Source organism: Rhinatrema bivittatum, chromosome 5, assembly GCF_901001135.1.
Source record: "Rhinatrema bivittatum chromosome 5, aRhiBiv1.1, whole genome shotgun sequence".
NCBI lineage: Eukaryota > Metazoa > Chordata > Amphibia > Gymnophiona > Rhinatrematidae > Rhinatrema > Rhinatrema bivittatum.
The window spans coordinates 5,528,565-5,543,569 of NC_042619.1; the positions used below are offsets into that span (position 1 = coordinate 5,528,565).

Consider the following 15,005-nt stretch of genomic DNA (forward strand, 5'->3'; position numbering starts at 1 on the left):
GCCCAAGGTCAGGAGGAGTCTTCGTGGGAGAAGTGGGATTTGAACCCTGTTTTCTCTCTCAATCCTTTGCTCTACCACTAGGCCACTCTTCTTCCGCCTCCTTTGAAGAGATCCAGATACTTTGCCGACTCTTGATATCTTTCTCTGGACCAATATACTAGTTCTCAATATAACTTTTTAATTTTAACCTCTGATTATCCTGTTTACAGCCGTATTGATTTTAACCATTTTCTTAATAAATGAGAATTCCCATAGTAAGAAAATGCCATACTGGGTCAGACCAAGGGTCCATCAAGCCCAGCATCCTGTTTCCAACAGTGGCCAATCCAGGCCATAAGAACCTGGCAAGTACCCAAACACTAAGCCTATTCCATGTAACCATTGCTAATGGCAGTGGCTATTTTCTAAGTCAATTTAATTAATAGCAGGAAATGTCTTGATTAGATAAAGTCTCTTGCCTGTTTTTGCACAGCGCTGCTTATATGGAGGAGCACTATAGATGTGATACGTAGGAGTAGCAGAGGATGCAGTACATGGGGAGCCTTTCATATCGCAGATCTGATGCGATTTACAAAAGTCTCGTACACCAGGCTGTCGGTCGTGCATGGGACAGGTACAGAGAGTGTTGGTAAGAGCACGGGAGGCAAATGACCAGAAATTGAGGAAGATCCACATGGATATAGGCTGAGTGGGTGGGCCAAGAGCTGATGAGTGACTCTGTCATTGTGTGGCCCCACGTTGGTCTAATATAAGAATCTCGAGGCCCATCCAGTCTGCCTGCCCAACTTCAGACTTTACCCTCACATCCTAAGGATCCACTGGGCTTATCCAGGGCTTTTTCTGAATTCCCTTACTCTGTTATTAATTAATAATCGTTTCAGATGTGTCCACCACTCTTTCTGTGAAGACATATTTTGTAACTACTCACTCTTAAGTCTCAAAGCATGACTGAGAACTTCCTTTGCTTGGTGCATTTTATACCTTTCAGATATTTGACCATCTGTATCATTTTTCCCCCAGGGTTTCGGAGGCTCTGTCTGGACGACCTTCGGAAGGCGCACATTGTGAAGGACGTACAGCAGTACATCTTGTGCCGGCTAGACCAGGAGGCATCCCTGCGCCAGCACCTGACCCGTGAGACTGCCGAGATGCTCAACCAGCTGCACATCAAGAGCAATGGCTGCTTCCTGTATCTGGAACGTGTGCTGGACGGCGTCTCGGAGAGCTTCATCATGCTACGGGAGATCCGGGACATCCCCGGCACCCTCAATGGCCTCTACCTCTGGCTCTGCCAGCGACTTTTCACCAGAAAGCAGTTTGCCAGAGTCCAGCCCCTCCTCAATGTTATGCTGGCAGCGTATCAGCCCCTGACCGTGGAGGAACTCTTTGCAACCTTGTGGACTAAGCACATGAGCCCATCTGGCTGGGGGGATTTCCAGCGCAAATTAGAGTCTCTGTCAAAACTCCTGGTGGATGGGCCCGACCACACCAAGCTTCTTTTCCACCACAGTTTTGCAGACTGGCTGCTGGATGTGAAGTACTGCACGCAGAAGTACCTGTGCAATGCTGCCGAGGGCCATGGCATGTTGGCCATGAGACTCACCTGCCGAGCTCGGGAGCTGCAGCCCATGGAAGTCCATCAGTTTGCTCAGCACCTCCTGCATTCCAACCTGCAGCTGGAGCCCTGCCACTTGGCCCAGTGGATGGTGTGGAGTGGGGCCCCTGTGGCTGATTGCTTGTCTTTGGACCTGCCGGTGGAGCAGGAGGTTCTCCAGCTGCTGGTTAAAGCTGGGGCCTGTGTCACCAGCCAGGATGCCGACAAATCCTCCAGCTTCTTCCAGCGGGCCCTGGAGCGGGAGGATTCTGTTCGCATGCTCTTGGAGAATGGGGCTAGCATTAACCAGAAGGATTCCAATGGCAGGACGTTGCTAGCTGGTGCGGCTCACAGTGGTAACCTGGAGGTGGTGACTCTACTTATCTCTCGGGGTGCTGACATTGAGGTGCAGGACAATAGCGGTCAAACGCCACTGACCCTGGCAGCCAGGCAGGGCCACACCAAAGTATTACACTGCTTGATCACCCATGGGGCCAATGTCAACCACGCTGACCAGGAAGGCTGGACAGCACTGCGCTCCGCTGCCTGGGGTGGACACTCTGAGGCTGTTGCTGTCTTGCTGCGGGCAGGGACAGATGTGGACAGCACTGATACTGATAACCGGACAGCCTTGCGTGCGGCTGCCTGGGGGGGCCATGAGGACATTGTCCTCACCTTGCTACAGCATGGGGCAGAAGTCAATAAAATGGACACAGAAGGCAGGACTGCCCTGATTGCAGCGGCATACATGGGCCACCGGGAGATCGTGGAACTCCTATTGGCTTATCAAGCAGACATCAACCACAAGGACATGGATGGACGAACTGCGCTGTCTGTGGCTGCCCTCTGTGTACCAGCTAGCCAAGGCTATGCCGATGTGGTCAGCCTCCTCCTGGAGCATGGAGCTGAGGTGGATCACAGGGACCAGGATGGAATGACTCCTCTCTTGGTGGCTGCCTATGAAGGTCACGCTGATGTGGTGGATCTTTTGTTAGAAGGAGGGGCAGATGTAGATGATGCAGACACCACAGGACGAACTCCTCTACTAGCTGCAGCCTCCATGGGCCACACTTCCGTAGTGAATACTCTGCTCTTCTGGGGAGCAGCAGTGGACACCATTGATAGTGAGGGTAGGACAGTGCTGAGTATTGCTGCAGCACAAGGAAATGAGAGCGTGGTGCAGACCCTGCTAGACCGTGGTTTAGATGAGAACCACCGGGACGATATGGGCTGGACTCCTCTCCATATGGCAGCCTTTGAGGGACATGTCAATGTCTGTACGACCCTGGTTGAGCAAGGTGCCAGGGTAACCGAGATGGACAATGATGGTCGGCTGCCATTGATCTTGGCAGCACAGGAGGGGCACAATGACTGTGTGAAACTTCTCCTGGATAGTAAATCCCCCATTGACACCAGGGGTTATGATGGGAGGAGTGCCCTATGTGTAGCTGCACTAGAGGGCCACAAAACTCTTGTGGAAGTCCTGCTGAGGAAGGGAGCGGACGTTAACCTGAGAGATGCAGATGGGCGGCCCATGACGTACCTACTTGTGCTGGAGAACCTGCTGGAGATGGTAGAGCTGCTGCTGGAGAATGGGGCAAATCTGGAAAGCCAAGACCCTGATGGACGGACAGTGCTCCATGTCTCCTGCTGGCAAGGTTACTTGCAAATGGCAAAACTTCTTGTACGCTATGGGGCAGACGTCAATGCACTCGATCATGATCGCCGCTCTGCCTTGCACTCAGCAGCCTGGCAGGGTCACGCTAGGGTAGTGCAGTTCCTTATTGAGTGTGGAGCCCACGTTGACCACAAGTGCAACCAGGGAGCAACCGGCTTGTGTATTGCTGCCCAGGAGGGCCACGCTGAGGTGGTGAGGATGCTTTTGGAGAAGGGAGCTGACCCTGTCCATGCAGATCAGTACGGGCGCACGCCAATGCGGGTGGCTGCTAAACGCGGTCACATAAGAATCATGAAGCTGCTGGAGAGATATGGAGCACCAGTCTACAATGGACCTCTGCCTCAACGCAAGGAACCCAATCAGCAAACACCTACCGTAAAGACACAGTCCTCAGTGGGAACTTCCAACAGTTCTGGCAGCCCTTCTACCGTGGGTGGGGAGGTGTCATCAGTATCCAACAAGAGACCTCCACCCAGCTCACCATCTATGTCCCCAGAATCCACCGTGGAGAGATGCAAGTCTCTGGCCTCTGAGAACTCTGTGAAGAGCTCTCAAGACTCATCCATTCTGACCTCTTCCACCTACCACTCTCTGGCTACTGCACAGACCGTTCCTGTAGACAGCCTGAGCTTCACGCAACAGATTCAGCAGCACTCCCTGCCACGTACGCGCCATGCCGTCATCTCCCCCAGCTCCACCCTGAGGAGTTGCAAGAGCAAAAGCAGCCCCCAGAGTAGCACCTCCGAGCCCCTCAGCCCTAAAGTACTCCAGAATGCCCCAGTGCCCAGCCCAGTGCTGAGTCAGAACATCAGTGAGAGTCCCAGGCTACGAAAAGGGCCCCTCAGTCCATTGAAGATGGGTTTGGCCAGTGTGCCAGAGAAGTACCCCAAGCCCGACAGCCCAGGGAGAGCTTCAGCAGACAAATGGTCTTCTGTCATGAGCTCCTTAGGAGTGACTCAGGTCTGCCAGTACCGGGATGTTCTCGCCACCTTCCCCAGCTGTGGCTCCCCAGACCGGGAGCTGAAGCGGAACGGGATTCTGACCAATCCGAAGTACAGCTCAGGGGGCAGCCCCTCCTACTCTCCCCAGAAGCTGCAGAGCACGGGGCCGGAGCCTGTAATCTCCATCACCACCATGGACCCCCAGCTGCACCTCAAGCAAGCCATCAAGCTTCAATTCGAGGGCCCCACCTGCGGCTTCAGCAACAAGAAGGAGACACCTTTGTGAAGGTAAAGACCTAACGCTGCCCCTGCCGTACAAACATCGTTGCACAGTGCCACTGCCCTTTCCTTTCCCTTCCTTACAAATGTCATCCCTCAGTGCTCTTACAGATCATTTCTTACAAACGCTGTTTCATGGCACTTTCTACTTCCCCCTTCCTTACGAAACCCATCCCACAGCGCTTTATACTGCCCCAGCCCTACGCGCATCATCCCACGGCGCTTTATACTGCCCCAGCCCTACACTCGTCATCCCACGGCGCTTTATACTGCCCCAGCCCTACACTCGTCATCCCACGGCGCTTTATACTGCCCCAGCCCTACACTCGTCATCCCACGGCACTTTATACTGCCCCAGCCCTACACTCGTCATCCCACAGTGCTTTATACTGCCCCAGCCCTAGCGCATCATCCCACGGCGTTTTATACTGCCCCAGCCCTACACTCGTCATCCCACGGCGTTTTATACTGCCCCAGCCCTACGCGCATCATCCCACGGCGCTTTATACTGCCCCAGCCCTACGCTCGTCATCCCACGGCGTTTTATACTGCCCCAGCCCTACGCTCGTCATCCCACGGTGCTTTATACTGCCCCAGCCCTACGCTCGTCATCCCACGGCGTTTTATACTGCCCCAGCCCTAGCGCGTCATCCCACGGCGTTTTATACTGCCCCAGCCCTACACTCGTCATCCCACGGGGCTTTATACTGCCCCAGCCCTACGCTCGTCATCCCACGGCGCTTTATACTGCCCCAGCCCTACGCTCGTCATCCCACGGCGCTTTATACTGCCCCAGCCCTACGCTCGTCATCCCACGGCGCTTTATACTGCCCCAGCCCTACGCTCGTCATCCCACGGCGCTTTATACTGCCCCAGCCCTAGCGCATCATCCCACGGCGTTTTATACTGCCCCAGCCCTACACTCGTCATCCCACGGGGCTTTATACTGCCCCAGCCCTACACTCGTCATCCCACGGGGCTTTATACTGCCCCAGCCCTACACTCGTCATCCCACGGGGCTTTATACTGCCCCAGCGCGTCATCCCACGGCGTTTTATACTGCCCCAGCCCTACACTCGTCATCCCAAGGGGCTTTATACTGCCCCAGCCCTACGCTCGTCATCGCACGGCGCTTTATGCTGCCCCAGCCCTACGCTCGGCATCGCACGGCGCTTTATGCTGCCCCAGCCCTACGCTCTGCATCCCACGGGGCTTTATACTGCCCCAGCCCTACGCTCGGCATCGCACGGCGCTTTATGCTGCCCCAGCCCTACGCTCGTCATCCCACGGCGCTTTATGCTGCCCCAGCCCTACGCTCGGCATCGCACGGCGCTTTATGCTGCCCCAGCCCTACGCTCGGCATCGCACGGCGCTTTATGCTGCCCCAGCCCTACGTTCGTCATCCCACGGTGCTTTATGCTGCCCCAGCCCTACGCTCGTCATCCCACGGTGCTTTATGCTGCCCCAGCCATACACTCGTCATCAATTAGTGTAAATAGTCTCATCTTCTATCCCTTTAATAAACCTGTGCTCAAGTCACACAACCCCTGCTGCGAAGCTGCTGCTTAGGGCTACCAATGTGTAATCCCTTTAATAATCCTGTGCTCAGGCCACACCCCCCCTTAGAGGAGGCTGCTCAGGGTTAGGAGTTTGCAATCCCTTTAATTATCCTGGCCTCAGGCCACACCCCCTCCTTAGAGGCTGCTGCTCAGGGCTACCAGTGTGCAATCCCTTTAATAATCCTGTGCTTAGGCCACACCCCTGCTGAGAGGCTGCTGCTCAGGGTTAGGAGTGTGCAATCCCTTTAATAATCCTGTACTCAGGCCACACCCCCTCCTTAGAGGCTGCTGCTCAGGATTACCAGTGTGCAATCTCTTTAATTATCCTGTACTCAGGCCACACCCCTCCTTAGAGGCTGCTGCTCAGGGTTAGGAGTGTGCAATCTCTTTAATAATCCTGTACTCAGGCCACACCCCCTCCTTAGAGGCTGCTCCTCAGGATTACCAGTGTGCAATCTCTTTAATAATCCTGTACTCAGGCCACACCCCTCCTTAGAGGCTGCTGTTCAGGGTTAGGAGTGTGCAATCTCTTTAATAATCCTGTACTCAGGCCACACCCCCTCCTTAGAGGCTGCTGCTCAGGGTTAGGAGTGTGCAATCTCTTTAATAATCCTGTACTCAGGCCACACCCCTCCTTAGAGGCTGCTGCTCAGGGTTAGGAGTGTGCAATCTCTTTAATAATCCTGTACTCAGGCCACACCCCTCCTTAGAGGCTGCTGCTCAGGGTTAGGAGTGTGCAATCTCTTTAATAATCCTGTACTCAGGCCCCACCCCCTCCTTAGATGCTGCTGCTCAGGGGTACCAGTGTGCAATCTCTTTAATAATCCTGTACTCAGGCCACACCCCCTCCTTTGAGGCTGCTGCTCAGGGTTAGGAGTGTGCAATCTCTTTAATAATCCTGTACTCAGGCCACACCCCCTCCTTTGAGGCTGCTGCTCAGGGTTAGGAGTGTGCAATCCCTTTAATAATCCTGTACTCAGGCCACACCCCCTCCTTAGAAGCTGCTGCTCAGGATTACCAGTGTGCAATTTTGTTTTATTTTGTCTCTTTACAGTTGACTGGACAATTAGTTACAGCCAGACTCTCTTAGGGACCAATGTGGAAGTCCCTCATCGCACAAATGCTGAGAGACGGCGAGGAGCTGCTCCCAGTGTGAGCTGAGCAGGACCAGACGGGCACCGTAACCCCATTCCCTCTCTCAGCGCTGAGGCCCTGGACCCTGGTGCAGGATCGCCCGCTCTGCGGAGACGTGGAAAGCATGGAGGGGTCCAGCCTGGATCTGGGGACAGGCACCCTGGTTCCCAGCTGGAGCCCAGGACTGCGATCAGAAGGTGGCGGAGGAGTTTAAGCTCTCGTTCACAGCTGACACAGCCATGGCCTTTTTCTGCACCTCTCGGGCACTTTCTTTCTTGTAATATAGTGGGAGGGTGGTGGGTTTGAGCTACTTATTTATTTTGTTATATGAGGGAGGGCAATACTCGCGGTCTGTGTGAGGTTTTCCCGGCATTGCTGGGCTGGTAGAGAAGAGGGGGGGGGGGGACTCGGCATTCCTCACAAACACCCCCTCCTCCTCTCCTCTGGGGCCCTGAGACCGCACCCCCATCCCGAGACCCGTCTCTGACATCACAAAGACCCCAAGGGCCCAGCCAATCAGACTGCTAGACAGGCCGAACCTTCCCTTGTGTCCCCCGATCCATGGCTGGGGAGGGGGGGGGGGCACAGCCTCGGGGAGCACTCATCCTCCTTGTCAAAGGGGGGGGGGGATGCGAAAGAGCTGATGGAGCGAGGGAAGCTCTGTGACCTTTCACCGTGACCCCTGCTGCCCTGAGCTGACCCCTCCTCTTCCCCCTCCCCCTGGAGCTGCCTCTGCTGTTGCCGCTGATTTCCCCGGGAAAGTGACGTTAGAAACCGGAGCCGCCAGATGCAGCAGCTGCCAGGGTCAGTAAGTGAGATTCGTTTCCCGTAGAGCCAGGGGCGTACCCCCCCCCCCCCCTCTCTGCCTGGGTTGCTGTAGCTCAGGATGTCGCCCTGCTCTCAGCCGTGCACGTTTCACCCCCTGCAGGAGCTCCTCCCTTAGCCTTTCACCATTAATGGGTAAGGTGAGAGCATTTTATTGGGCTCACTTACTGCTTCTGCCAGGAGTTTGCCAGAGTTCTCCACTCTTCATGAGGTCAGGGAAGAAACGGTGCCATTATGCGGGGTTTAGACAGTACAAAACCACTGAAGCTGCCGTAATGGGGCTGGTCCCTTCCCTGAGCTGCTGCAGCGAGGATCACGCGGGAAAGCTCCTCACAGCCTCTATCACAGGGTGAACCCCTACGTCCACGACTGCAAGAGGAGCACCCGGGCACCGCCCTTTGCCCATCTCTGCCTGGCCTGCGGCCGCACTGCTGCTTCATGCTCCCCCCTTCCTCTTCCCGCTGCCCTCTCTGTCCCAGATGTGCCCGCGTTTCCGCCTCCTCCTGGTGGTTATTCCAGGAATCTCCCTCCCTCCACATCAGATCCTAGCCCCTTGTGCTTGGGTTCAGTTTTCCAGGGAAAGTGTCGCCTTTCTGTACTTGGTAGTTGAACGTTACGGTCGCACCCCTGCTCTGCCCCGCCGGGAGTAGTCAGGATGGGATCCCTGCCTGGGTGAGGCCCTGAAGTGTTGTTCTGAGGCTCAGGGTCCGGGCAGTGCCAGGAGGCAGAGCTCGGGGATGGCCGTCCTGAGGGGTCGCATGCTGCCAGGGCAGGAGTCGGCATGGCCCGGGTGCTGCGCTCTCCTTTTCTCTGTACAGGAACGAAAAGGTGTTTGTGTGACTCTCTGCAGTTTTGTGAGGGCTTCCAGCCTGACCCTTCTTCCAAGTGTACATTTCGCCAGCCGTCTGTTGGCTTTGGTGCTCTGCTTTTTATTTTATTTGTTTCTTAGCCTCAGCTTCAGGAATGGGGTGAGGAGCAGGGAAAGATTAATAACGTTCCTTCAGTGCAAGCGCACAGCACAGACACGCAGGGTTAGCCCACACACCACGCCCGAAAACCTGACCCCAGGACGAGCGGGCTGGCATAGGACACCCAACCCATGAGCGCACAGGGGCCAGGAAGCGCTCTGGCGCGTCACTTTCTTCCGGTCCCGAGAGCCTGGTCTGTGTTTGTGTTGGAAGCGCTGCAGCTGCCTGTTCTTTCCCTCTGTTCTCCACGAGTGCTGCAGGCCTGTGTCATGGGGGGGCGTGAGGAACCTGCTCCCTGTAAGGGGAATTGTTACCCCCGCCCGCTCCACCAAGGTTGGCCAAGGACAGAGGACAGGAGGAGCCCTGTCCATCTCACTGAGGTTACAAAACGGCAGGAGCCGTGTCCCGCAAGAGACGTCCCCCCCTCCCTGCTGCTTTCCCATTGGCCCTTGTCTGTGCCTGTGATGTCATTGACAGTGGGTGATGTCATCAGCTGATGGCAGGAGACGTGCGCTCTGTGCCGGGCTTCCTGCTTGTGATCTGCAGGGGTGAAGCAGGGGCCTTCGGCGTCTCTCAAGCCTCAGAGCGGCCCCCATGGTGCCTGGACTGAGTGTCAGGGAAGGGCCCCCCAGCCATGCCGCACGCAGGAAAACCTCACACGTGGGAGCACACGGCAGTAAAATGTATGTTTACACTCTCGTTAACAAAGTGTTCAGACTTTTTTAAATGTTTTATTACTTGGTTGCCAGAAGTGACTTTGGAAACATCCACTAAACCAAAAACAAAAAAAAGTATTAAAAGCAAGTTTTGCTATTCTGACCTGCAAGGCTGGGTTTTGTCTTCCTTTTACTGCCCCGGGGAGCCTCACATCAGGAAGGGAAGTCTTCCCCCAGGGCAGGGTCCCTGCTTAGGTCATGGATGGGCTTGCAGAGCACAGGCCCAGGGACTGAGGGGGGGGGGGGGGGCTAGAAAGCTCAGTGTCCTGCTTATACGAGATTGCCCTATGTCCTGCTTAGGTAAGCCCAGGACACAGCATTCTCCTGCGTTCCAGCCTGGCCAGGCACAGGGGGGAAGAAAGTGCCACTGAACTCAAATGCACGCACAGCAGGTGGGGCTCTAGGATTTAATCAAAAAGGCAGGAGCAGCTGGGGGAGGGCATCAGCCCCCACCTCCGCACCATCTGCTCTTTCACCCATCCTCTCTCCTGACCCTCTCGTTCTTCCAGGTTTCTCTCCATCTCCCTGGCCTCTTCCTCCCATCTCCATCCTACTAATCTGCTGCTCTTCCTCCCCCCACCAGGCTCCTCTTCATCTCCTGCTTCAGATTCATTCCAGTTCTCTCCCCAGGTTCCTCCCCCAGGCTCCTCTCAATTTCTTAGGCAGCAGGGTGGGGCCACTGTGAGCTTGCACCCCTTGTCATCGGGATTCATGGGAGAAGTTGCAGACGCTGAGCTGAGGGCCAGGGAGGAAGACAAGTAGGCCTTTGAAATGTCATCATGTTTGGGACCTGGAGGTGCGCATCCTACTGATTTATCAGAAAGGACATGCACCTGGGCACCAATATTACAGCACGAAGCCACACAGGACCCAATGTCACAGAAAAGAGACATCCCAACTCCTTGAACAATGTCCAATAATCTCCTTGAATATTTATTTTAATTAAAAGACATTGAAGCCTCTAATTTGTAAATATTACTTATTGATCAACTAATCATAAATAATTTTTGAAGGTGGAATGTTTCATAAACTTTCAAAACATATTAAAAATCAAAGCATTGCAAAGAAGTAATCATGAACTATCCAAGTCCATCCTTAAAGTCTTTTTTTTTTTGTTGAAATGTGCACTGTGAATGTTAAAATCTTAATGAATTTTTTTTAAATACATTTTTTTATACAAGGGTTAAACCGATTTAGTTTTGTCTGAAAGTCTTTATATCTGTATTATCATCCGTATGCTGGATGCAATACCGACTTATGAATGTTACATTTGTAATACATCCGACAAGGCCTTGTTTCTGACCAAGAATGGTCTTTCATCAGGGGATATCCACCACTTTAACACATAGTCGGAATTACTTATCTTGCGCTGGAGTTTTTCGGACTTCAAAGATCGAACGAAACTGCTGCGACGTCTTCTTCTAACAGATATTAGACTGCTTCAAGACCCTCTTCCCCAACACTCTTCAGTTGGGTGAATATTTCTAATCCAAACGATAGAGCGAATATGCTTCTCGTTAATTCTAAAGAGAAGCATATTCACTCTATCACTTGGATTAGAAATATTCACCCAATTCAAGAGTGTTGGGGAAGAAGGTCTTAAAGCAGTCTAATATCTGTTAGAAGAAGATGCCGCAGCAGTTTTGTTCGATCTTTGAAGTCCGAAAAACTCCAGCGCAACTCAAACTTAAACTCCAACTCAAATCCAGATGCAGCCCTTCACTCCTGGAATCATATTACCAAATCAATAGCCAATAAACTCTGCCCCGTGATACATAAAGAAATCCCCCTCCTTCAGAACAAAAAAAAACCCTAGTACACCAAAGAACTCCAAACCCTGAAACAGGACCTCAGATCAAAAGATCGCCTGTGGCGCCGCCACCCCTCCGCCCAACACAAAGCAGTGTATAATCAATCACTACACAGCTACCGACAAGCCACTATCATTGCCAAAAGGGACTTCCACGCATCAAAAATTCACGACCTACAATTCAACGCCCTCTTTTCCTACGTCACTAAACTCACCAAGACCCCTCACCCTGCCACCATTGAAGAAAACTCCAAGGAAAGATGCGAGGATCTTGCCAAATACTTCCAGCACATAAGAACATAAGAACATAAGAAAATGCCATACTGGGTCAGACTAAGGGTCCATCAAGCCCAGCATCCTGTTTCCAACAGTGGCCAATTTCTAAGTTCAAAAATTCATTTTATCTTATTATTTATATTTGGCATGGTTAATATGTCACTATATCCAAGTTAAATAGTTAAATTATACAGATTATATTACATAATTTTATTAATTACAATGTTAAACTATACTATATTATTTATTATCATTATGTTAAATTGTCATCCAGTTATATTGTTCCATATGTGCCACTGTTCTATGTAAAGCCCCTTATCTCTGTTGGGCAGTTTATCGTTATATGTAAACCGGAGTGATTTGTAGTCTCTATAAGAACCTCGGTATATAAAAATTAAAAATAAATAAAATAAATAAATAAATAAGAACCTGGCAAGTACCCAAAAACTAAGTCTATTCCATGTAACCATTGCTAATGGCAGTGGCTATTCTCTAAGTGAACTTAATAGCAGGTAATGGACTTCTCCTCCAAGAACTTATCCAATCCTTTTTTAAACACAGCTACACTAACTGCACCAACCACATCCTCTGGCAACAAATTCCAGAGTTTAATTGTGCGTTGAGTAAAAAAGAACTTTCTCCGATTAGTTTTAAATGTGCCCCATGCTAACTTCATGGAGTGTCCCCTAGTCTTTCTACTATCCGAAAGAGTAAATAACTGATTCACATCTACCCGTTCTAGACCTCTCATGATTTTAAACACCTCTATCATATCCCCCCTCAGTCGTCTCTTCTCCAAGCTGAAAAGTCCTAACCTCTTTAGTCTTTCCTCATAGGGGAGTTGTTCCATTCCCCTTATCATTTTGGTAGCCCTTCTCTGTACCTTCTCCATCGCAATTATATCTTTTTTGAGATGCGGCGACCAGAATTGTACACAGTATTCAAGGTGCGGTCTCACCATGGAGCGATACAGAGGCATTATGACATTTTCCGTTTTATTCATCATTCCTTTTCTAATAATTCCCAACATTCTGTTTGCTTTTTTGACTGCCGCAGCACACTGAACCGACGATTTCAATGTGTTATCCACTATGACACCTAGATCTCTTTCTTGGGTTGTAGCACCTAATATGGAACCCAACATCGTGTAATTATAGCATGGGTTATTTTTCCCTATATGCATCACCTTGCACTTATCCACATTAAATTTCATCTGCCATTTGGATGCCCAATTTTCCAGTCTCACAAGGTCTTCCTGCAATTTATCACAATCTGCTTGTGATTTAACTACTCTGAACAATTTTGTGTCATCTGCAAATTTGATTATCTCACTCGTCGTATTTCTTTCCAGATCATTTATAAATATATTGAACAGTAAGGGTCCCAATACAGATCCCTGAGGCACTCCACTGTCCACTCCCTTCCACTGAGAAAATTGCCCATTTAATCCTACTCTCTGTTTCCTGTCTTTTAGCCAGTTTGCAATCCACGAAAGGACATCGCCAGCTATCCCATGACTTTTTACTTTTCCTAGAAGCCTCTCATGAGGAACTTTGTCAAACGCCTTCTGAAAATCCAAGTATACTATATCTACCGGTTCACCTTTATCCACATGTTTATTAACTCCTTCAAAAAAGTGAAGCAGATTTGTGAGGCAAGACTTGCCCTGGGTAAAGCCATGCTGACTTTGTTCCATTAAACCATGTCTTTCTATATGTTCTGTGATTTTGATGTTTAGAACACTTTCCACTATTTTTCCTGGCACTGAAGTCAGGCTAACCGGTCTGTAGTTTCCCGGATCGCCCCTGGAGCCCTTTTTAAATATTGGGGTTACATTTGCTATCCTCCAGTCTTCAGGTACAATGGATGATTTTAATGATAAGTTACAAATTTTTACTAATAGGTCTGAAATTTCATTTTTTAGTTCCTTCAGAACTCTGGGGTGTATACCATCCGGTCCAGGTGATTTACTACTCTTCAGTTTGTCAATCAGGCCTACCACATCTTCTAGGTTCACCGTGATTTGATTCAGTCCATCTGAATCATTACCCATGAAAACCTTCTCCAGTACGGGTACCTCCCCAACATCCTCTTCAGTAAACACCGAAGCAAAGAAATCATTTAATCTTTCCGCGATGGCCTTATCTTCTCTAAGTGCCCCTTTAACCCCTCGATCATCTAACGGTCCAACTGACTCCCTCACAGGCTTTCTGCTTCGGATATATTTTAAAAAGTTTTTACTGTGAGTTTTTGCCTCTACGGCCAACTTCTTTTCAAATTCTCTCTTAGCCTGTCTTATCAATGTCTTACATTTAACTTGCCAATGTTTATGCTTTATCCTATTTTCTTCTGTTGGATCCTTCTTCCAATTTTTGAATGAAGATCTTTTGGCTAAAATAGCTTCTTTCACCTCCCCTTTTAACCATGCCGGTAATCGTTTTGCCTTCTTTCCACCTTTCTTAATGTGTGGAATACATCTGGACTGTGCTTCTAGAATGGTATTTTTTAACAATGACCACGCCTCTTGGACATTTTTTACTTTTGTAGCTGCTCCTTTCAGTTTTTTTCTAACAATTTTTCTCATTTTATCAAAGTTTCCCTTTTGAAAGTTTAGCACGAGAGCCTTGGATTTGCACACTGTTCCTTTTCCAGTCATTAAATCAAATTTGATAATATTATGATCACTATTGCCAAGCGGCCCCACCACCGTTACCTCTCTCACCAAGTCCTGTGCTCCACTGAGAATTAGATCTAAAATTGCTCCCTCTCTCGTCGGTTCCTGAACCAATTGCTCCATAAAGCTATCATTTATTCCATCCAGGAACGTTATCTCTCTAGCGTGACCCGATGATACATTTACCCAGTCTATATTGGGGTAATTGAAGTCTCCCATTATTACTGCACTACCAATTTGGTTAGCTTCCCTAATTTCTCTTAGCATTTCACTGTCCATCTCACCATCTTGACCAGGTGGACGGTAGTATACCCCTATCACTGTAGTCTTCCCTGATACACAAGGGATTTCTACCCATAAAGATTCAATTTTGTATTTAGTGTCATGCAGGATGTTTATCCTGTTGGACTCTATGCCATCCCGGACATAAAGCGCCACACCTCCTCCCGACTGCTCCTCTCTGTCATTGCGATATAATTTGTACCCCGGTATAGCACTGTCCCATTGGTTATCCTCTTTCCACCATGTCTCTGAGATGCCAATTAAGTCTA

General features: G+C 50.5%; 1 protein-coding gene across 5 annotated transcripts in view; it reads left to right on the forward strand.

Moving 5' to 3' along the window:
- LOC115091745 (ankyrin repeat domain-containing protein 50-like) overlaps positions 1-9,804 on the forward strand; it is a 92,144-nt gene extending 82,340 nt beyond the window's left edge. For all 5 annotated transcript variants that reach the window (XM_029601920.1, XM_029601919.1, XM_029601922.1 and 2 more), the window contains 2 exons: positions 1,021-4,501; positions 7,106-9,804. In XM_029601920.1, the coding sequence (XP_029457780.1) occupies positions 1,021-4,499 (3,479 nt within the window). In that variant the 3' untranslated portion in view covers positions 4,500-4,501; positions 7,106-9,804. The remainder of the gene's footprint in view (positions 1-1,020; positions 4,502-7,105) is intronic.
- Positions 9,805-15,005: the final 5,201 nt, after the last annotated feature.